Source organism: Puma concolor, chromosome B1 (genome assembly GCF_028749965.1).
Source record: "Puma concolor isolate L17-30 chromosome B1, mPumCon1.1.hap2, whole genome shotgun sequence".
Lineage (NCBI taxonomy): Eukaryota > Metazoa > Chordata > Mammalia > Carnivora > Felidae > Puma > Puma concolor.
Genome location: NC_141670.1, coordinates 204228032 through 204250580, shown reverse-complemented (window position 1 = coordinate 204250580; position 22549 = coordinate 204228032). Strand labels below are relative to the sequence as shown.

At 52.3% G+C, this 22549-nt stretch overlaps 1 protein-coding gene across 8 annotated transcripts in view; it reads left to right on the top strand.

The window, feature by feature from the left end:
- AFAP1 (actin filament associated protein 1) overlaps positions 1-22549 on the top strand; it is a 149519-nt gene that overhangs the window by 53403 nt on the left and 73567 nt on the right. For 4 of the 8 annotated variants that reach the window (XR_015250624.1, XM_086705528.1, XM_086705532.1 and 1 more), the window contains 3 exons: positions 2492-2679; positions 9281-9409; positions 11321-11418. Coding sequence is in view for 7 of the 8 variants with exons in the window: in XM_086705528.1 (XP_086561654.1) it covers positions 2492-2679; positions 9281-9409; positions 11321-11418 (415 nt within the window). In the remaining variant the exon portion in view is untranslated. Of the gene's footprint in view, positions 1-2491; positions 2680-2966; positions 3083-9280; positions 9410-11320; positions 11419-22549 lie in introns of all 8 variants that reach the window. The other 4 variants (XM_086705529.1, XM_086705531.1, XM_086705530.1 and 1 more) reach the window with 2 other exon arrangements.

Genomic DNA, 22549 nt, shown 5'->3' with positions numbered 1-22549 from the left:
TAAGTCTCTAGTTGTCTCTCTTTTCTAATTGCTTTAGCTGGCGCTTCCAATAGAGTGTTAAACGTGGTGGAGGGAACAGGCCTCCTTGACTTGTTTCCAACCTTTCCGGGAATGCCTGAAGTCTTTCTCACTAAGTAGGTTCCTCTTCTTGCTTTGGTTTGTCTGTTAGTGTCTTAGGCCACTCGGGCTGCTATACCAGAGTAGCATAGACTAGGAGGCTTGTAAATAACCGACATTAATCTCTCCCAGCCCTGGAGGCTGGGAGTCTGCGATCAGGGTTCCAGCATGGATGGGTTCTGGTGGGGATCCTCCTCTGGGCTGCAGACTGTCTGCTCTTCATCCTCACAGGGCAAAGGGGCAAGAGCGATCTGTAGGACCTCTTGTGTACCATTTTGTACCGGGCACCATTCCCCTTTGAGAAGGCTCCTCATGACTCATCACCTCCCAATGGCCCCACTTCTGGTACTATCACATTGGGCATTAGGTTTCAACATGAATTTGGGGGGAACACAGACATTCAGCCTATAGGAGTTACTACACGTATTTTATCAAGCTAAGGAAGTATACATCAATTGCCATTTGTTGATTTTTTTTTTTTTTAATTAGGAGTGAGTATTGAATTTTGTTGAATGCATTTTCATGATCTATGGAGAGAATCACATGATCTCATTAGAGAAGATATTAATATGATAAATTATATTAGCACGTTTTCTAACACCGAGTCATCCTGGCATTGCTGCAATGAACCCCATTTGGTCATGGTGTGCTATTAATGTATTGTGTTGATTTCTGTTTGTTAATATTTTATTTAGGATTTTTGCATTGGTATTTGTAAGTAACATTAGTCTTTCGGTTTTCTCTTTTTGTGCTATCTCTGTCGGGTTTAGACATCGGTTTTGTACCAACTTCTAAAAAAGAAAGTATTTGAAAAATTTCTGTATTTACCCTCTGAAACAATTTGTGTAGTAAGGTTTGGTATATAAGGTTTGGTAGAATTCCCCTGTAAAACCATCTGGGACTGGGGCTTGCATTTGTGGGGCTAATTCTTTGGCATGTTTCTCTGCTTCTTCTATGGAAAATTGGTCTGTGTATGCTTTCTAAGACAATCTGGTAAATTGTACTCCTTTCTGTGAACTTATGTATTTCACCTACTTTTAAATGTATTTGCATAGAGTCGTATAGGATAGTGTTTCATGGCTTCTCTTAAGGGGAGGCAGATATTTAAGGACTTCATAGTTTCGGAAGGTAAGAAGTATGTGCGTGGTGTTTACCTACTCATCGATCCCATCGATCCCAGGTCGCACAGTGAACTAGGAAGATGAGCATATGCCAGTCATAATGCCGCCAGCCGCCAGTTGTGAGGTACTTGGCTCTGCGCGTAGAGCCCCTCCTTTAACGCTCGTTACAACACTGAGATACATGATCAGCATCTCATGTGAAGGATGAGATCGTTTGGGGGACTTACTCACTGACCTAAGGTGACACGGCTAGGAAGGTTCGGAACGGGGCTGTGGGTCTGATTTGTGTGGCCACCAACGCTGGGCTCCTTGTAAGCATCGGCAGGTGAGGAGGGCCAAGCAGAGACATGGACGGAGAGATTCTGGGAAGGGGGGTCAGGATGGATGGAATGACCAGGGTGTCTTCGCCGAGGAGGCGGGACGTGTGTTCCGCTCTAGAGGACTGGCAGTTTGGGGAGGGAGGGGGAGATGGCAGCAAGGTGATCGTAGGTGGGCTGGCCGGCAGCACGCGGTGACCGTAGCTCCACCCGGTGAGAAGGACACGTGGAGCCTGGCAGGTCCGGGTGCCAGCTGGGGCTGCGCGCTGGGGCTGGGAAGGGGAGAGCCAGGGGCACTGGGGAAGTAGGGAGAAGCCCGTACCTGTTTGCAAGTGACCCTAGATAAGGGGAGTTACCCACGTCTAGTTTCCATGCAGTGGGTTAGAACTTGGGAGGGAAGAACCACATGAGAGGGGTCTGGGGTGAAAACACTGAAAAGACCCCCTTTGGGGCGCCTGGGTGGCTCAGTCGGTTGAGCGTCCGACTTCGGCTCAGGTCATGATCTTGCAGTTTGTGAGTTTGAGCCCCGCGTCGGGCTCCGTGCTGACAGCTTGGAGTCTGGAGCCTGCTCCGGATTCTGTGTCTCCCTCTCTCTCTGTCCCTTCCCCCTTCAGACACACACACTCTCACGCTCTCAAAAATAAATAAAAACATTAAAAAAAAAAAAAAAAGACCCCAGCCGCCATCGTGGTTGCCCAGAGACACTGACCATCACTGAGGGTGCAAACAGCATGGGTCTCGTATACGCCAGCGAAGCTTGCGGACCGAGGAGAATGTGGATATGGCAGTGTGTGCAGTCTGCCGCCGTGACAAATTGCGTGACGGGAATCTGCGAACCGTTCCTTGCCCTTCCTGACAAAGAGGAGGGAGGTTTGGGTGGCTAACCGTGTCTTCCTAGAGACAGTAGTAGTGGACGTTATTTCTCGTTGCTTGCAGGATTTGTCCTCGGCGAGTGGCTCGGTGTCCTGGGAAACTGCAGGGGGACCCCGGGAGCTCTGTCCTCGCCCCTGGAGGAGGCGTGTGGAGAAGACAGTTCTGTGCAGACCCGGGTGCTCCGGCCTGGCGGTCAGGCCACCCGGCTCCTGGTTGGGGCCTTTTAACCAAATACTTTGTGACCTCAGCAGGTAAGTCACTCTCCTTCTCTGGGCCCCAGGTTCCTCCCATCCGTCTGGCGTTCACATTCTGTGATTTAGGCATTAAGGTGGATAAAATTCCTTTAAAGTGGTTTTTGGGTCGCGCAAACGATAGCCCATTTCTTTTCTGTCGTTGAAATAAATCAAGCCACCACCAAACCTGAGTTAGAGGTTTTTCCAATAGTAGAGGGGCGGACTACAGAGGAAGCCAGTTGCTGTACCGAACTCTTTGTCTGCTGTGCTGCCCGGCCTTGCTCATTCTCTCCCTCTTTCTGTAGGACCGTGGAAGACACCACAAGAGCAGAGTCACTTGATTTAGTGCAAACATCCTTTTGCTTGGGAGAAGGGAGTTTTGCTGTTCGGATGCATAGAATGTACCCAGAAATGCCTCCAGGTGATTTCCTCATTGCCTTGGGAATCATAAATTCTGTAGCCAGATCTTTTGTGTGGTGTGGGCATTTGGGAAATTTTTTTTTTTTTTTTCCTGGAAGCTAGTGATTACACCTGTGTCCCGGTCCCAGTCATTGTTCAGTGATTCCCATTCTGCCGAGAGGAGGGTAGCGGGTGTGAGGGTTGGGAGGTCGAACAGAGGAGGCGGGAGCCCCAGAGGGCCACACGGTGGTTCGAGGGTGGACGTGGCCTTGCTCTGCTTCCTGGCCTGGATCAGGCTCTTCACCGTTTTCCTTTGATCTCTGCCACCTGTGATATTTCCAAGACAACGTGATCGTGAGGGTCAAGGGATGACATGCACTGGAAGCATTTTGTAGAGGAGGGTGTCACTGGTTGTTATTCTGAGTGCAGCGCCCTTTGGCCTGTGTTCCGGGCACACAAACTGGGGAAGAGGAGCAGACCGTGCCCTTGGTGAGTCTCCGACCCTGTGAGCCTTCCTTGTTCCGTCAGCAAGTTGAGAACGAATTGGCCTCGGTTATAAGATTCTGGTTTTTAATATAAGCAGTGTTAGTAAGAGAGCTAGGCAAGGCACCATTTGAGCGATGAGCCAGAAGGCTGTGGTTGTGAGGGGAGCCTGTTGCCATCGTGGGAAGGAGGTTACTTGAGCGTGGACACAGAGGAGTGAGTGTCCTCTTCTGCCGAGAGTGAAAGGTACAGTCAGTGCGACGGTGCGAAAAGCACAGGCATCAACACTGAGCAGACTTGGTTCTGACTCCCATCCTGCCCCTCATGTCGAGCACTGTGACCTCGGGCCGGAACATAACCTTTCTCTGTCTCGAAGGGCTCGTGTGCCGATGAGTCTGGCACGGGGTCGGCACTTGGCGGGAGCTCTAATTCCCCAGCAAACGTCTCTAAGGAGGGACGATACTTCTGCGGGGGAAAACAGAAAAACCTGGATCGTGACGAGGACTCTGGCCGGGAGTGCTGCAGGAGGTCAGGTGCACGTGTGTTTCCTGGCCCCAGAGAAGCAGCCCGGCTCCCGAGCGAAGGAGAGAGCGAGTGTCGGGCGGTGGAGAAGTCGGGTCCCGGGGCAGGAAGTCCTCGGAGGCTCGCGGAGAGGGGCACTCGGGATCCATCCGTGGAAACCGAAGCCGAATCCCTGGACCCCGGATTGCTTTGCCTGTCCTACGAGAGCGGGCTCAGAGCTGGAAGAAGGAGTGGCCGCGCCAGAGGGCACAGGGCAACCTGGTGCAGTTTGAGTCATACGATGCCACCCCTGCGTTGGGGCACGTGTCCATTAGAGCCTCATTTCTGGAGCTCCTGTGGACACTGCCCTTAGACTTCCAGGGAAAGGCGGGTCCATATCCAGAGTCTTAGGCTGAAGATTGGGTGCGGGAACTTCTTGTTCCTCCCTAGCCTTGGCGGCATGTCTGCTGGCTCTGGGAAGTCACGCCCCTTCCTTCAACGTGCGTGTGCTGAGTGCGTGGTTAATGCTGGATGCTGCTGGGCACCAGAGGGAACCCAGCGACGTACCGGATGCTGTCCCTGTAGGCCAGGACGGGCAGTCCAGTGGGGGAGGTAGATGGCTCAGTACGTAATTCTGACGCCCTACAGGGCACCATGTAGGCCCCGGCGGAATTTATCACCCCCCTAATAGCTCATAAGAAGATGGCCGTAGCGTCTCACCAGGCCGGGTCGTGTCAGGAAGCAACCATGCGATGATCATCGTGAAGGGGCTGAAGCAGGGCCCTTGGAATCAGATCTGCATTCAGGTTCTCACTGCTGCGCTCTCGCCGTGTGGCCGTGAGCAGATTATGAGCTGGAGAAGCTTAGCCACCTACTTGCCTGGTAGCCTTCGGCGACCTCCCTGAGCCTCCGTTTCGTCAGCCGTAAGCTGGGATGACAATAGCAGCTAAGCCCACCGGGGCTGCTGTCCAGGGACAAGCACGGTGTGGACACTTGAGGCTGCTGTGTGAGCATTTGCTCAAATACAAGCGAGCAGACCGGGGCTGGCTTCTCGTTCCTCCGCAGATGGGGATGATGGAGTCTCAGCAGCACTCCCGGGAGGAGGCGGAGGAGGGGGTCTTGTGTAGGTGCCTTTCACGTCGTGGGTCCTCAGAAAGTGTCTCTTCCTTACTGGAGAGTCACCCGTCACTCAGTACTCCGGTGCTTTCCGCGCACACGGTACCGCGGGGCCGGGCGTCCAGAGATGAGCCGAGCGCAAAACCTGCTCCCAACCAGCCGACCAGCTGTTGGGAGAAGAACAACACCAAAACAAAGCCTAGATCACTAAGTATCCGGTTATCGGTTATGGGTAGGGCCGCCGCCAGAGGAGTGAGTCTTGGGAACGAAGGCGGAGCCCCGTGGGGAGGGGCCGATTGGGGAGGATTGGTCAGAGGGAGCTGGGAGGAGGGGGACGCGGGGGGGGGGGGGGGTGGGGGGGCTTTAAGTGTTTGCAGGGGCTGCCAGGGGCGTGGTGTGGTTTGTGGAGTCTGTGAAGGTTTTCCAAGAGTGACGCTCTCTGATGTGCAATGTGCCGCACCCTGCGGTGGGGAGAGCCGTGCTCCGCGGATCTTGGTTTGCAATTTCAGGTGAACAGAAAACCATATGAGGCAGCTTTTTGTAAAAAACAACGAAACGAACGTTTGTGAGCAGGCTCGGGCATAAGGTGTGCCATGCAGCTCCACGGATGATGGAGGAGGGGCCGGGAAGCTCTCGGAAAGCCCATCGGTGTCTGTCTGTCTCTGGCCTCCGAGCGTGTCTGCCTGTATTCCAGGGTGTGCTGATAACTGAATTCTTTCCTCCTCTGGTACTGGCTTCACCCTCCGGCACATATGTGCTTAAACATGGCTCCTGTGTCTATGTGTCTTCTTCCACTGCAGAGATCCCAACTGCCCACGAGTCCCTAGTCCCAGGCAAACTCCACAGGAAGGAGGGAGAATCAGACTGTGCAGCTTGGTTGAGGGTGGCCCAGCAAGTTATCCTGGGAGTGGAAGGTGGCTGTAGGCTGCATAGGGTGACAGGGATATGGATACGGCTTCCCAGAGGGCGCTGGTCTCTTGAGCAGGGGAGTGTGAGCCAGGAGGTGCCCCGCCCCCATGGTCACAGGAAACTCACAGCCCGGAGAGGTCTGTGTGAGTCCTGCGTGGGAACTCCGTAACAGAGCTCAGGGCCTTTAGGACAGATGCAGTCTGAGGCCCCCTTTATACATTTTCATGACTCATGCTGGGACCTACGTGAAATCTTATAGGATGAATATAATTTGGTTACATGCAAGAGAGGCATTTTTGATTAAAAAAGTATGTATGAATGAAGGCCGAGAAGGGGCTATCGTGAGTTTAACATAGACCCATAAGCATTTTTAACATTTTTGCTGATAGCAGCCCATCGATTTTTGGACGAGGTTGATTTTTTTTTTTATTGTGGTAAAATATACATATCATAAAATTTGCCGTTTTGACTCTTTCTGAATGCACATTTAGTGTCATTCAGCACATTCCCTTTGTCAGGCAGCTGTCACCACTCTCCATCCCCAGAACTTTTTCGTCTTCCCAAATGGTAACTTATCATCCCGGGCTGAAACCACCCATTGAACCCTAACTTCGTGTTCTCCCTCCCGGGCCCCGGAAGACACCACTCCACGTTCTGTCGCCGTGATTTTGATGACTGTAAGTACCTCACATACATGGAATCACACAGTATGTGTCCTTTTGTAACTGGTGTATTTCACTGAGCATGAGGTCCTCTGCGTTCATCCATATTGTAACAGGCGTCATAATGTCCCTCCTTCTCAAGGCTGAAGAATATTCCGTCGTGTATAGGCCATGTCCAGCCATCAGTGGACGTGTGGGTTGTTTCCACCTTTTGAACTATGAACAACACTAGCAGCCCACCATTTTTAAAGTATAGATGAGATTGTTTTCCACTTAGAATCATCAACACATTGTTTGACTAATGAAACCTTTAGTCAGTGTTTGACTAAGTAAATACTTAATCCATCCTCTCCATTTCATAGAGGGAAACTCGTTCAATTAGGAAAAGTGAACAGCCCAGGGATACACCTTGCCTACTTTGGACTCATTTGCCATTTCTTCATCCACGTACCTAAAATTATGAGAGATTCTGTAGTTACAACAGCATGGCCTCAGTTAGGATCTTTAGTCCTGAAGAGTGTTGTGGACTTGGAAAGAATCCCATAGACCAGTGGTTCTCAAACCTTTTTGCTTAGGACTTTTTGGTTTCAAAATAAATACTGAAGATGTGTGGCTTATCTGTACACATTATAATTTAAAACTGGCAGATTTTTAAGGAATTTCTTCATTCATTTAAAAATAATATATGTCTATGAAAAGTAACCACATTGACCAAAACAAGCTAATTTGTGAGATAGTGCCGTGTTTTAGATTCCTTCAAGTATTTCCCGTATCCGGTTTGATAAAGATGACTGGATTCTTGTAGCTATTTCTGCACTCAGATTGCTGTGAAGCATTGTTTTAGAGGGAGCACATAAAGAGAATCTGGCTCACACAGACCCAGGGTCAGAGTACTTCAGTGCCTTTTCAGGAAACTGTCAATATTCTTCTTTGATACTACACCAAAAATTGTCAAGTGGTAGTTTCTTAGTGTGTTAGTTGCAATGTGGAATCTGAAGCTGAATCAGACAACAAACACTTCATCCTCCGTTACTTTAGAACATTTCAGCTTATTTTGTACGTTAGATGGATCTTTGCCCGTGTGTGATTTTGTGACGTCACGGTTCACTGGGTTGTGTGGCTCTTCCAAAGGCTGACCTGCTGCTCTGTACCGTATCAGAAAGGCCTGTTGGTCAGTGTCACTCCCGTTCTGGTCGGGAAAGTCTCTGCTGAGAAGCTGTCGTGCTCACGGTGGTGGGTACAAGTGCTCGAAATTCTCACTCTTCCATTTGGAAGCTCAAATTTTACCCTTGGCAACCGACACTGCCGTTGTTTACCTTGGCCTGATTAGGTCATTTTGTTCCCTGTTGGGAAGATGTCAGTCATACACTCAGTCTGTGTCCTTGCAGTTCGTGTATCATTGCTTCCTGGGGCCCCGTGACAAAGCAGCTTAGTGTGACTGGCACCTCAAACAGTGCACGCGTGCTTGCCCTCCGACCCCTGTTGTCTGTCAGTCTGCGCGGAGGGGCTGCTTGCTTGCCTGCTTCCCATTTTATCGTACAGGATGCCAAAAAGGTGCATCCCCTGGGGCGGATGATTCGTACCACTCCATCAAAGCTCTTTTTCTTTTAAAGTTTATTTGATTTTGAGAGAGGTGTGAGCAGGGGAGGGGCAGAGAGAGACGGAGCACAGAGCCTGATGTGGGGCTCAAAGTCACAAACTGAGATCATGACCTGAGCAGAAATCCAGAGTCAGACACTCCACCAACTGAGCCACCCAGCTGCCCCCCAAAACACTCTTAAAGTAACATTTTAATTTTTACTGTCAGCGTGTGGTGAGGTATACAGTGGCCACAAGTTTAGTTTGCCGTCCCTGCTTTGCTTTGTGCTAAGAGGGTGGCAGTTTAAGCCTCTTTGCCTTTGCACCATTAATGCCGGACAAGAAGAATCAAGCTTCAGTACTATAAAAATAGTTGGAGCCCCTGCACACCCTACAAGGGCTTTGGGGTCCCTGAAAGGTTCACACCATGAGACGTCAATTGCTGACTTCAGCCACGTAGCCTGGTCTTGAGTCTGCCTTGATCCTATAAGGGACAGACACGGTAAGGAGTCCGCACCCAAGTCCTTCTTGGCGTCGGCATCTTTCTCGTAACTGCACAGACATGCTCACGGCCTTCTTGGGGATGGAAGCAGAGTTGAGTGTTGAGTTTCTGAAACCACGTCCTAGTGGTTATTTGAAAGCTCTTTGGCATTTCAAACTGCCAGCTCCTTCTCAACATTGAAATTTAATATGCAATTGACCCCATGATTTCGGGCTTTTGGGTCACGGCTCCATCCGTTGGCAGCACGGCTCTGGAGCTTGTCCGAGACGAAACTCGCCGCGTCAAAGCCGGGCAAAGCAGCGTGTTTGTCTAGAAGGTGGTGCCTGGATCTTCGTCCGCCTGGCTTCGGCGAACTTGCTTTGCACATGGGAACACTGTACCCAGTCCAGCTGAAATGAAACACATTTATCCTGTGGCGTTTGCACACCACTGGGTCTGACGGTGTCCTTCCTCTCTCCTTTGTTCGCAGCAATGGAAGAGTTAATAGTTGAACTCCATCTCTTTCTTGAACTCCTGGACCACGAGTACCTAACGTCAACCGTCAGGGAGAAAAAGGCGGTGATTACCGACATCCTGCTGAGGATACAGTCATCCAAAGGTGTGTCTGCTCTTTCTTCCTCCAGTGTCTGCTTTGCCTCTGAACCTTCTTTAATACCACTATGTAAACACGATCGTTTGTTCATTAACATATGAACCTATCGATTCACCACGCTGTCCCCGAGGGCCTCCCTGTGTGCCCGGTGCTGGCGGGCTCCCCGCGTGGGAGGGCAAAGCCTTTGAGGAGCTGACGGTGACCACGCTCTACTTACTTCCTCTCTGTACACTCCTCTCCTCATCGGGAGCATCCGCCTCAGACGAATGTCGTGGGAGTCAGAGGCGATGACATAAAATACCTCCAGACAGTGTCTGACATGTGGTAAACCCGCCATCACTGGCTGTGATTTTCTCCTGTTGCTTTTTTTTCCCTTTAATATTTATTCAGTTTTGAGAGAGAGTGAGTTGGGGAGGGGGAGAGAGAGAGAGAGAGAGAGAGAGAGAGAGAGAGAGAGAGAGAGAGAGAATCCCAAGCAGGTTCCACACTGTCAGCACAGAGCCCCACGCGGGGCTCGAACTCACGAACCGTGAGATCGCGACCTGAGCCGAAGTCAAGAGTTGGACGCTCAACCGACCGAGCCACCCAGGGGTCCCTTTCCTGTGGCTTTTATGGGTGGAAGGGGCCCTGCTTTCCAACCCCACGCCCTCTGCGTGTTCCCTTTGCCCGGCTGTTCCTGACAGGCGGTCTGGACGCACCACCGCATGTGGGCCTCCAGCCTTGGGAGCTGCTGTTGGCTTTCCCCGATGCCCCTTCCTGTCTCCTTCTGCCCGGTGGGTTCCGACCCTCTGTCTCTCATGCTGTGCCCTGTACATGCTTCCGAAGCTTTCCACCTGTCTTGTTCTCCCCTCCACTCTTTAATTAGCCTTGAACCTGTCCGCTGATTATTTTCAGTGGTAGAATATTCCCATTCGTTCTTTTTCTGTCTTTTCACTGTTGCCAGTTCCGTGCCAGAATTCTCCACCGTAGCGTCTGGCGCTCAGGGCTCTGGCTTTTCACAGTCCATTTTCCTCCCTGCATAGCACATGCAGCCTAGTGCAGGTGAAGCTTGTCGAGTGGCTGTGCTTGTGGGTCTTTCCAGGTGGGTCCTGGCCTATAGATAGTCCCGTGCCCATATGAAACCCGATGCCCTCCACCTTCCTGCCTTCGCTGACCTGGTGCTCACCGTTGTTTCTAAGAGTTACTTGTGTGTAAACTTGTCTTCCCAACTTGAATACGAACCCACTGAGAGCATGAGCTCACACCAGCCATGGCACTCGCCACGCTCGTCTGTCCCAGTGTCTGACTTTAAGAGGGCACCTAATACAGGGGTGCTGGGGTGGCTCAGTCGGTTGAGCGTCCGACTCTTAATTTTGGCCCAGCTCATGATCCCAGGGTCGTGGGATCCAGCCCCATGTCAGGCTCTGCACTGAGCATGGAACCTGCTTGGGATTCTCTCTCTCTCTCTCTCTCTCTCTCTCTCTCTCTCTCTCTCTCTGCCCCTGTCTTCCACTCATGCTATATCTCTCTCCCTCTCTCTCTCCAAAAAAAAAAGTTAAAAAATGAGAACAAAAGAGGGCACCTAATACACACGGGCTGATTCCCAGGGAAGCGCCTGCCCCCGGAGTCCACAGGTAATCGCTGACCTGAGGGGAAGTTCAGGCAAAGCACCTCACCTTGGCGAGGCCGGTGGCTTTGGGAAGAACTTGGCTTTGGTGGCCACTCCCTCATTTGCACCTGCTAATGTCTCCGTGAGTTCCGTAACCCTTTTTTTACAGCCGTAGATTCCTCACCTGTAAAGTGGAGAATGACAAAATTGCTGTACACGATTAGAGAAAACAAATATTTGCAAAGCATTCACGATGGGGCCGAGGGAGTGAGAACGGCTAGCGCCCCCCCCCCCCCACTCAGTTCTGTGGTTTTGGTTGATGCTCACAGGTTTTGAAGTGAAAGACCATGTTCAGAAGCAAGAGACCCCCAACAGCTTGCCGGCTCCTCCCCAGATGCCTTTGCCGGAGATCCCTCAGCCGTGGCTGGTGAGTGAAGGGTCCCCCCGGGGCAGCAGCAGAGCCCCCGGGCCCCGGGCTACTCAGGGCCCCGGGCAGGTGATAATGGCTTGGGTCTGGGGGAAAGGAGGCCTCGTCTTGCTAGAGGCTCTCTCCTTCGAGTGGTTTGTAGGGCTGTGAGCGGGAGGCTGTTCACGTAGCTTCCCTTGGGAGGCTGGTGTTTCCTTAACAAGGGCTGGAGCTCCAGGTCCGTGGAAATCTGTTCTTAGGTCAGATTTTTTTTTTTTTTTTTAATTAAAATCAGAGGCTTTAGCAGGCACAACAGTGGCAGCAGAGTCTAGGGACCTGACCATCTGGGTGAGTTCTGGAGTTGAATACCTTAGTCTGACACTTTAATATTCATTGTTATGCTTCTTCCGGGGCAAAAAAATACATCCACATCCCAGGAATGTGTGTTGGATTGGATTGGATTGGATTGGATTGGATTGGATGCATCCAGAATTTGTTTTGGAAGTCTTTTGCCACGTTTGCCGTCTTGGGGTGCTCTCACATGCACCTTCTCACAGGCCATTTAGCTCTTCCTGCCTTGCTGCGTTCTCGTGTGCTCACTTAGGAACGTTGGACATGCTGTCAGGACCAGAGCAAACTTGGTTACTCGACGGTTTTCTTTTTAATGTTTGCTTTCAGCAGGGACACGTCACCATCTCACCCTCAGAACAAGGGCTGTGGGAGAGCAGGGCCTGTCTCCGCCTGGGTCCCCGCGTCGTGGCCTGTGTCCACTAGACGCCCATCAGTTAGCATTTTAGAGGGGACAGAGGACGTTAGCACCCGTCGGCTCCCTCCTGCGTATCACACACCTCACTCGGTATTTTTCCACTTATAATTTCATGTAATCCTCACGGCTTGACCTTAGAGAACCCCTATAGCACCTGACCATGTGACTGGGATGCACACCCATTTCCAGACCAGGAAATTTAGGTCAGTGAATATATGTGATTGGTTCAACACCACACGAGAGTCAGGAAAGGCAAAAATTGTAGCAGGTTCTTTGGATTCAAATCCAGTCTTTTCTCAACGCTACTGTTTTGGGGTGTGGCCGCACAGCCGAGGCAGGCATGGCTCCCGGAGCAGAGAATGTGGTGTCCGGAACCGGAAGCCCGATAGGGTAACCGTGAGTTCGTCCCGAAATGGTAGATCTCCGGTGCTTAGAGAAGGTGCCTGGCAGGTGCCAAGCCCCACGCAAGGGCCTGCCGCTCCTGGAGAGAGCCGTACTTCCCAGACTTTCACGGCCCCGAATCCCTGGGGATCCTGTGAAAACGAACCTTCTCATCCACTAGGTCCGCATGGGGCCTTCGGTGCTGCGTTTTCAACACGATCACAGAAGAGAACTGGGGGGAAAGCCCCAAAAGTAAATAAAAGTCACCCACTTTTCCTTCTTCCTGGGAGAGGCGCCTTCTTCCTCCGCCCTTGCCGTCCGGGTGGGGGGGCCACAGGCCTCAGGTCCGAATCCCGATGTGCTGTAAGTGGCTCGTGTGCACGGGGTTACAGCAGTAAAGTCGATTTCATCAATTTCTGCGGCCACGAGGAAAGTTTACATCACGCGTGGGGCTCTTGTGTGTAGCTTGCCTACTTGTCGTTTTACACACTTAGCCTTTTTGCGGTCGAGAGTGTATGGAATATGTGACTTTTATGCACCGTGTTTTATCATTTTAACATGATGTGTTTCTTCCTCTTTATAAATTTCTTTTTTAATGATTCGTTTCCTTTTTAAAACTCATCCCGTTTGTTGTAGAAACTGTGACTTGTCATCTGTTTTTAGATGTAACGCGGAACCGTAGGCCAGAAGCATTTGTCCTCATGCACGTTGTTCGTCTGAAAGAGCAGAACAGGGTGGAGGTCAGCGGTTCATTCCTTTCTGGGGCTTATCTTCCGGCTCACGTGCGCTTTCCTGGTCTGAGCCCGTGGCCCTCCCTACACTGTGGCTTGTATTTCATCGCTGCTGTTCAGATCGGAGAGTGGGAGGCTTCTGTGAATGTCGTGGACTCTTGGGCTGCCACGTAAAGTGCCACATACCTGGTCTGGACTGAGACCCGAGAGCTGGTCCAGACCAGACAGATTGCCGCTTTCGGTGTCAGTTGCAGACAAAGCCTGCTCATTGAATAGCCAGCGTTTTCTACCATTTTGGCCACCAAATAGTCAATCCGTTCCCCTGGGTTTTTTCTCCGATGGAGTTTGCTATTCATTCACTCGTTTGTGCGCTCTCTCTCTCTCTCTCTCTCGCTCCTGTTTCTCGCTGTGCCAGCTTATGCTCTGTCCCTGCCTTTGGCTGCAGTGCTGCAGACTGTCCTGGTCTAAGGTGCACGAGGAGCCCTCCTATTGGTGGTAGCAGGGTAATCAAAAATGTTGGTGGGGGCGCCTGGGGTCTCAGTCGGTTAAGTGTCTGACTCTTGGTTTCAGCTCAGGTCGGGTTCTCACGGTTTGTGCGATCCACCTCACCTTGGGCTCTGCGCTGACAGCAGATCCCTGCTTGGGATTCTCTCCCCACCTCTCTCTGCCCCTCCCCTGCTGTTGCTCGTGCTCTCTCTCTCATAATAAACATTTTTATTTTTTTAATGTTTTTTCTAAATTTATTTTTGAGGGAGGGAGGGAGGGAGAGAGACAGAGTGTGAGCGGGGAAGGGGCAGAGACAGAGGGAGACACAGAATCCGAAGCAGCTCCAGTCTCTGAGCTAGCTGCCAGCACGGAGCCTGACACGGGTCTTGAACTCCCAAACTGTGAGATCATGACCTGAGCTGAAGTCACACATTTAACCAACTGAGCCACGCAAGCACCCCTAAATATATTAAATTTAAACGAATAGCTTTTGAGTAGGAGTCTGACCCATGGACAATTTCTCCCTACTGGTGCCTAGAACATGGGTATCTGGGGTTTTCCCGCAGCCTCTAAGCCAGGATGTTCCTTGCTACGATTCTCCTGGGATTGTGATGTGGGGCCAGGGGCTATGCCCTGCATTCTTCTAGTCTTTTCTGCGTCATCTCTACCTGTGGCAGTTAGTGATTCTCGGTTTTTGTTTCCTTAAAGTGGAGCAAAATGTAGACACTTGTGAGCTGGCGTGAGTTTGGAGCCTGTGCAGCTTCAAGTGCTGTGCTGTTCTTTCCCAGTCGACACGCCCTCCCTTGATCGAATGGTTTTCTTTTCTTCCTTTGTAGTTTGTCTTGACCAAACCTTTCTTTTCCTCTCTCCCTCCCTCTTTCTTCCTCCTTTTCTTTCTTTCTTTCTTTCTTTCTTTCTTTCTTTCTTTCTTTCTTTCTTTCTTTCTTTCTTTCTCTTTCATTTTCTTTTCATTCCTTCCTTCCTTCCTTCCTTCCTTCCTTCCTTCCTTCCTTCCTTCTTTCTTTTCTTTCTTTCTTTCTTTCTTTCTTTCTTTCTTTCTTTCTTTCTTTCTTTCTTTTCTTTCTTTCTTTCTTCCTCTTTCATTTTCTTTCTTTTTCATTTTCTTTCTTTCTTTCTTTCTTTCTTTCTTTCTTTCTTTCTTTCTTTCAGTAATCTCTATACCCAGTGTGGAGCTCTAACTCACAACCCTGAGGTCAAGAGTTATACACTCCACTGACTGAGCTGGCCAGGTGCCCCCTGACTGAAGCTTTCTAAAGAGCATCATCTCAAAGAGGCATCACCTCGCCTTTTGCACTCATTATTTCACTGGCTTATTTGAGTAATAGTTAATCACGTTAACATCAATAACTACTGTAAGGAGTGTAAGTGCTTAAGGAACGAGGCTGACTCTTGGTGCACGTACAACTCAGTGGATGGGACCCTTTGCAGGGGGCACCCTGGAGAGGAGCCTGTCGACCATGAATGTTGAGCACTTTCCGGACATCCATCAGGGCGCTTTCCAGAGGGAATGAAGAAAGCCTGTCACGTCAGCAAGTCAGGGGAGTAGAGGTGGGTTAGGATGGCCCCACTGTCTTTTTCAGATGGTGCTTCAGTGAATTCATCATCCAAAAAGGAAGCCGGTCTGTCATTCAGTGGATTCAGTCTGCCCCTGGTGAGCTGGCTTTTGGCCGGTCGGTCATTTGCTGGTGGCAGGCTGACTTTCAGCAGAACTAGCAGGTGCTGGGGCAGAGGTGGAAAGGACAGGCAGCCGCTGGGCCACGGCCTACGGCTCCCCAAGGAAGGCGGGGTGGCCTGGAGCTTGGCACGCGGCTCCGTGTGCCGGGGAGCGACTTGGCCAGGGGCCTGCCCGTGAGGCTGCCACGCTGTAGGAGTTCGTCCCGAGGCGCCTGTGGGGGTTCCCGTCTACGCCGCCCATGAAAGGCTGAAGAATGTGTCGTAGGGCAAGATATGTGATACTCCAGCCACGTCCTCTTCTCCATCTGAACAACTGTTAGAGATGAGTTATCTTTGACCTAAAAAGGTCAGCAGTCCCTTTCAGTGCCCAGCAGGGCTTTATGCAACTACCACCGACCGTCGCCCGTCATTCCGTCTCCCCAGGGGACCGTGAGGGTTTATTGAACAGCAGCGGCTCCTTTCCACACTCTTCTAAGCAAGCGAAGTCTGCACTTTGTGGAGACGGTTTGTTTCTGTGCTTCTTTTTGTGCCGCGTGCCGCGCAGAAGAGGCCGGTGGCTTCTCAGGGTCGGGGAGCGCGTCCCTAAGTCTTGTTAGCATTGACAATGCGCCCATGCACCGAAGGAACATCTGAGTGTGCCTGCTCCGTCCTGGGAGGAAATGTGGTGGCAGCCGAGGGCGTCCCGTGTGACCTGGGGTCCTTCAGTGTGGCCATCAGGCTTCAGAAGTGCTCGCAACAGTGTGGACGCTCGGAACTTCTCCCAAGGCCTCGAAATCGCAAGCGTGGGGCGATTGGTCGCACCCCCTTGCTCTCCGACGGAGACTAGAATGGGCCGAAGGAATGGTTTGTTTGATAAAAGCCTTCTGGGAAGAGCTGTGCTTTTCCACAGAGGTCCGTGTGGTTTCGCACCACAGTGCGCAGCTGTCACGCCGATGTGCTCCATGTGTGGCCAGGGCGCAGGGCACTTGTGACGGTGGACACGTCCACGCGGACACGGCTGCCGGCTGGCACCTGTGCTCACGGGGCCGTTTCACGGGGGGCCGGGTGCCGTCGGCGGGTGACTCCTTCCTCCCCCTCGTCGCGGAACGGCGCTGAGCCCAAACCCGGGGACTCTCAGGTCTTCACGGCTGAGCGAGGAGAGCTGTCATCGGTGTGCTGCCCAGTCGAGGCATTTAGAAATGTTTTCATTTGGTAATTCATTGGCCGAGCGCCACACGGTGTTTGGATGGGGTGTGAGAGAGCCACTGAGTTCTTTGATATTTTAGGGCCAGAGTTCATAAATGGTGATCGCTTATTATGTCAGCAGATAATAATGAAGACCTTTTGGAGCGGTGTTAACATATTCATGACCTAAGCTCCACCATTTTAACCATCGTTAGGTGTCCAGTTCGGTGCGTCAAGTGCATTCACAGTGTTGGGGAGGTCCCCCCCCCCCCCCCCCCGCCCTGCCACCCTCCGTCCCCGGAACTTGTCCCTCCTCCCCAGCTGAAACTCTGTCCCCAGGAAGCCAGCCCCCCCCCCCCCCCCCCCCCCCCCCCGGCACCCACCGCTCTGCTTTCCGGCTCTGTGGAACTGTCAATTGTGGTCCCAGCATCCCCTCCGCCCTTGCACCCGTGCTTCCCGAAGCACTTTCACGGCAATTTTGTCCGACAGATGAGATTACGAGGCTCCTTGAGGTTCTCTGACAAAGTTAAGTATTTTTCCAGTTGCACAGTTGAGACCAAAGCCCAAGACTTAAAACAAGAAAACCATTTATTTCCTGGTGAAATCAGATGTGATCCCCTTGGTGAACATGAATCATTTGTTCTTCTTCTTCTCCCCCCCTTGTCTTCCTGAGGAGTTCAGTCTCCTGTGTAATTCCTGTGGCATCTTTTAAAAATTTAACGTGTGGCCGCACTCCAGATACGTATCCTGTTTATACTCCCGACGGACCGTTTGGCCTTCCCTGCGGATGCCTTCCCGCTGGTGGAGGAGGGGGAAGAGGACACGGCCCCGCAGGGCTTCCACTCTTTGCCACGCGTGAATGAAGCCACAGGAAACTGAACAGTGTGAATATGGTCCCACTGTTTACGCACGTGCTAAGCGGAATGCGAATCTGCAGGGTGTGACCTGCGCGAAAACTTGCCTTTTGCCAGGAGGAGTACTTACTCAAAATGCTTGCTGTTAGGGCCGAACCCCTTTGGCTGCTTAGACTGTAAAATTCTGTTACCATCGATGGTCACTCCACGCCAGTCCTCAGGCTAGCTCAGCAGCGCGGACAGCTTTGCCACGAAGCCGTGCTGCCCGAAGGAGGTTTGCGCTCGCGAGTGGGTGCCCTGCCGTGCTTTCCAAACGCTGTGTCAGCTAGAAAAGGCTCTTGCTGATATGTAACAGACCTCGACCCTGAACTCTGATGTTCTTATTTCACGTTATGTTACTCTTGATGGATTTTAGTCACACCAACCAGAAAAACAATCTGGATGCCCGACGTATGTATAGAATTCGAGTCAGAAAAGTGATTCCAGGGGCCCCTGGGCGGCTCAGTTAGTTACGTGTCCGACTCTTGATTCTAGCTCAGGTCAGAGCCTTCTTGGGATTCTCTCTCTCTCTCTCTCTCTCTCTCTCTCTCTCTCTCTCTACTCCACCCCCCCCCCCCCCCCCCCGCCAAACAAACTTAAAAAAGTGATTCCAGGTGATTTCAGACTCTTGGCTAGAATCAGGGCTCTTAGCTTATTGTTTCTGCCGCAGAGGCCCGAGAGATGGGTTGGGGCAGCAGGGAAGGTGGTGGGGAGCAGCGTGACAGACAGGGAGCCCCGAAGGGCGCTGGGCAGGTGGAATGGCCGCCTCTGTGAGGAGACGATGGGAATGACCCTGGACCCAGCGCCTCAGCGGACTGGTAGGCTCCTTCCTGTGGCGGGCATGGCAGCAGGTGCAGTGGGATAAGGTCGAGGCACGGAAGTGTATTGCGTTCCGGTCCCCGGCCTCCAGCTCAGCCCCGGGCCTCTCCAGCCGGCCTCCAGTTCCTCCACCAGTGAGCTCCGCGTGTGTGTGACCTCCGTGTGGGGGCCTTCCCCCTCCTGGCCTCAGTTTCCTCATTAAGTAAAATCATCATCAAAATACCAGCATCTCAGTGTTAATTTCTGAACCGGAGAAAACACATATAAAGTACCCAGAACAATGTCTGGCGTGCGGTAGGCCAGCAGTAAATGGCAGGTACCATTGTTTGATTGCCAAAAGGGTCATAATAACGATGATAATTACGCTTCTACTATACAGTTATATAAACATGATATTTATTATTATCAATGGGAAAATAGGTCCCTGAAGGCTTCTCCTTAAATTAGCAAAGGCAGATGCTAATGGGCTTTTCCTTCCAGAAAGAGAGGAATTGGATTATGGCCGATGCGGAGAGCCAAGCAAGCCTGTAGATTGGATTTCTGTCCAGCCGTAGGTGCGGGTTCCTCCAATAAGACACGGACGCCTCGGAAGAGAAGCTTACCTTAAGGCAGGAGAGAGTTCCTAAGCTACGGAGTAACTTTCTCTGAAGTATTAATTCGAGGGAGAAATGTTTCTGTGGATCTGACGATGTCTAGTGACTGATGCGGTGCCGGTCCGTTCATGTCTGGGGCGCGGCCAAGCAACCAGGGGTCAGTCATCCCTCCAGGAGGACAGTCTCTCGCGTGTCTCCCCAAGTCTCTGCAGAGGCTGTGGGGGTGGTTTGTGGGGCCAGCGCAGGAGACGCGGGGGGCGGGGGCAGGACAGCGGCCAGGCTCCGTGTGCAGACTGGTTGTCTTCTGTATCGAGGGCAACGTGCACGGTCTAGGTTGGCGTCACGCTGGCGATTGGTGTCGCCGTTAGAAGGTGCACCTCAGAGGCCGCCCTGGCCAGGGACTAGTGTCATTACCACAAAATGAGGCCCCAAGCTCAACTCTCCCGGGACTCTCCAGACCGGTCAAGCTGGTGTTATGGCCTGCTGACCTGCAGCTTTACAGGAACGCTGGAATGAGCCCGAGAGCTGGGGTGGACGTCACAGGCGCCCTTGTTTACAAGTGAGGACAGCGGGGCCCAGAGCTGCGGGGAGGTGACGCGGCCCCAGGACGGCGCTGGCCCCACACGCGGTCCGTGCCAACGAATTGGCCTTCGTCCTCTTTGTGCTAGATTCCTGTTTCCTTCCCCTTGCCTTCTCTGGTTTTCCATGAGCCCTTTTGGAAATCTGCCTTCTGTGTTTTGTACTTAGAAAAATTCCTGTACTTAGAAAAATTCACTTTGAGATAGTGTGTGAGTGGGGGAGGGGCGGGGGGGGGGAGAGGGAGAGAGAATCCCAAGCAAGCTGTGCACTGTTAGCACAGAGCCTGACCAGGGTCTTGATCTCACGAACCGTGAGATCATGATCTGAGCCAAAATCAAGAGTCTGACACTTAACCCACTGAGCCACCCAGGCTCCCAGCCACCCTCTAAAAATTCCTGGTAATGGTGATTTCAGTGAACTCTTACTATTGAAAAGGCTCAGAAAGAAGCTTCTCCTCTGAAAGCAACAATACTAACAGCTCGGGTCCCTCTGTTTAGCCTTTCCCACACTTGCTGTTACTTAACAAGCCGTGGTTTCTCTGACTGAAACCCAGAATTTCCAGGATAAGGAGTATTTGGGAGTGGAGTGTAGGCCCTTTGGGGAGAGAGAGGGTGTTCCCCCGTAAGAATGATGTTTTTGAGGGGTATTTCTTCGAAGCCAAGGTAGCTTAATTTTTTACTGATTTTAGAAATGGTAAATATTACATGGACGAGCCAAGCTACACAGATATGCAAATGCTTGTTAACACGTTGGTGAATGACCTCCCGTCTGTGTATGTGTGTAAGCCTAAATACACACATTTTCCACGAAGGGCTCCGGCGTGCCGGCTTTCTCCCACCGAACAGAGTCCAGGGAAGGTTTGCCAAGAAAGTGACTGTAGCAGGCGCGTGCTGACCTTTCTGACGTCTGCACGTGAGTGGGTTGGCACACCTAAGCGTTCTTCTCTTGGTGAACTTTGAGATTGTTTTTAGATTTTGCTAACTAAACTTTTATTGAACATCTTTACACATTTTTGCTCTCATGACTGGTGGCCCTCTCGCCATGTGTTTCCAGAAGTGGAATTATGAGGACGGGGGGACGCCTGCGTGGCTCAGTCTGTTGAGTGTCCGACTTCTGCTCAGGACACAATCTCACAGTTTATGAGTTCGAGCCCCGCGTCGGGCTCTGTGCTGACAGCTCGGAGCCTGGAGCCTGTTTGGGATTCTGTGTCTCCCTGTCTCTCTACCCCTCCCCCGCTCATGCGCTCTCTCTCTCTCTCTCTCTCTCTCTCTCTCTCTGTCAAAAATAAATAAAACATTTAAAAAAATTAACAGAAACAAGACGTGGAGTTATGGGACTTGAGGGCACACCTGCTGAGAAGCTGTGCCAAACCCGCGACCAGCAGCAGCGGCTGCGTGTCAGTTGCGGGAGCCCGTCAGCTGGGAGGGGAGCCCCTCACCCTGTGCGGCTTAGAGTAGCTTGCGGCTGTAGGAACGGGGTCTGTGCTCCTTCTAAACGTCTGTTTGAGTCAGCTGTTCGTAACGCTCTCCCAGGCCATGAATAATTGGCCTGTTCCAACTTCCAAGAGGAAGTTGAAACCCTCTCTGTTTCATGAATAAAGACACACAGTGAGGCAGGCAGATCTTTTCCACGAGTAACAAGCAGGGATTTTAACTCGGGCACGGGCTCCTGTTCAGACCTGGCCTGGGGCAGAGCATGGTGTAGCGGGTTCCGTTTTAAGCACTGCCTTTTCGGGAGGATAGGAAGGAGCTGGGTGCCGTCCAGCGGACGACCACAGAATGACGACAGTCGGGAAGGCAGCCCGGTGGGAGGCGGGCGAGGAGACGGGGGTTGTGTAGTCCGGGGCGCAGGCCCGGGGCGGAGGGCAGATAACGGGCCTCAAGCAGATGGAGGAAAATTGTGAAAATTACCCTTCGTCTGGCGAGAGGAAGGAGTGGGTTGGATGCACGGTGGGGGATTAGTCATTCACAAAGGACTTCTTGGATCCGGTGCTGAGTTGCACTTTCCGTGGTGGAGTCTCACATTCTAGAGAGTTAGTATAAACCCTTAAGATTTCTTCGAAACGTGTTGTGCTTGGACACTTAACTTGGTGGATCGTCCGTCTGGGCCACTGTTCTGTTCCATTCTCGGTGACATCTTTCTAATGTGCTGGATGTAGGTCGTGTGAACCAGTCACAAGAGGGAGAGAGAGGATGGGAATACAAAAAGGTCTTCAGTGGACAGGCCTGGTGTCGGAAAAAGCCCAGCTCGATTTCAGGGAGGCCGTTTAGACTCCCGGCCTCACGCTCCGTGTCTGGGATGCGTGAGTTAAGGTAACGTCTGCTGCGGAGGCCTCCGGAGGCGGCTGACTGAGCCACCCATGGCCGATGCACAGGCTCCCGGCACGGCTCCGGGCGGGTAGCAGGTTTTGGCAAATGCTGGCTTTCCTTGCCCTCCCCTCCCCGCCGTCTGCCGGCGTGAGGACCAGCGAGTGAGGGAAGCGACAAACTCCCGGGTGTCCGTGCAGAGCGAGGTGAGGACGTGCTCCTCCTCGGGCACGTGCGAGGGAAGAAGGCGGCCTCAGTCCCCGCCGGCTCTCGCGTGTTCGGAAGGTATGGCCTCAGAACCAGGGTGCCTCAGCCCCAGAGTCTGACCAGAAACTGCGGCGGGATTGGTTTCCGCCACAAGCAGACTCCTTCTCGACAGAAGTTTCTCTCAGAGAGCAGCTCGTAGGCGACTTTCTTTTATAATTCTTTAAAAGCGTCCATGGCCACGGGAGGGGCGTGGTGGGAGTGTGGGCCGGCCACGTTCGCCTGTCCAGCCACTGCCTACCTACTGCCTCGCGGCGGATCTGGACGGTTCCCGCGCCCCGGAGCCCTGGGGACTCAGGAGGGTCAGTGCTGTGGGGGACGGGGAGGGGAGCCCCCCTCTCGGCTCTGGGGAGGGTCCGAGAGAGGGCTGCGAGTCCGCCCCTGCCCCGGAAGCAGGCTGTGCCGGGTGCGAACGGCTGCTGGCCACTGGCGACCTGGCGTGGAGCCTGTGGGGTACGGCCAGGGCCGGGCCGGG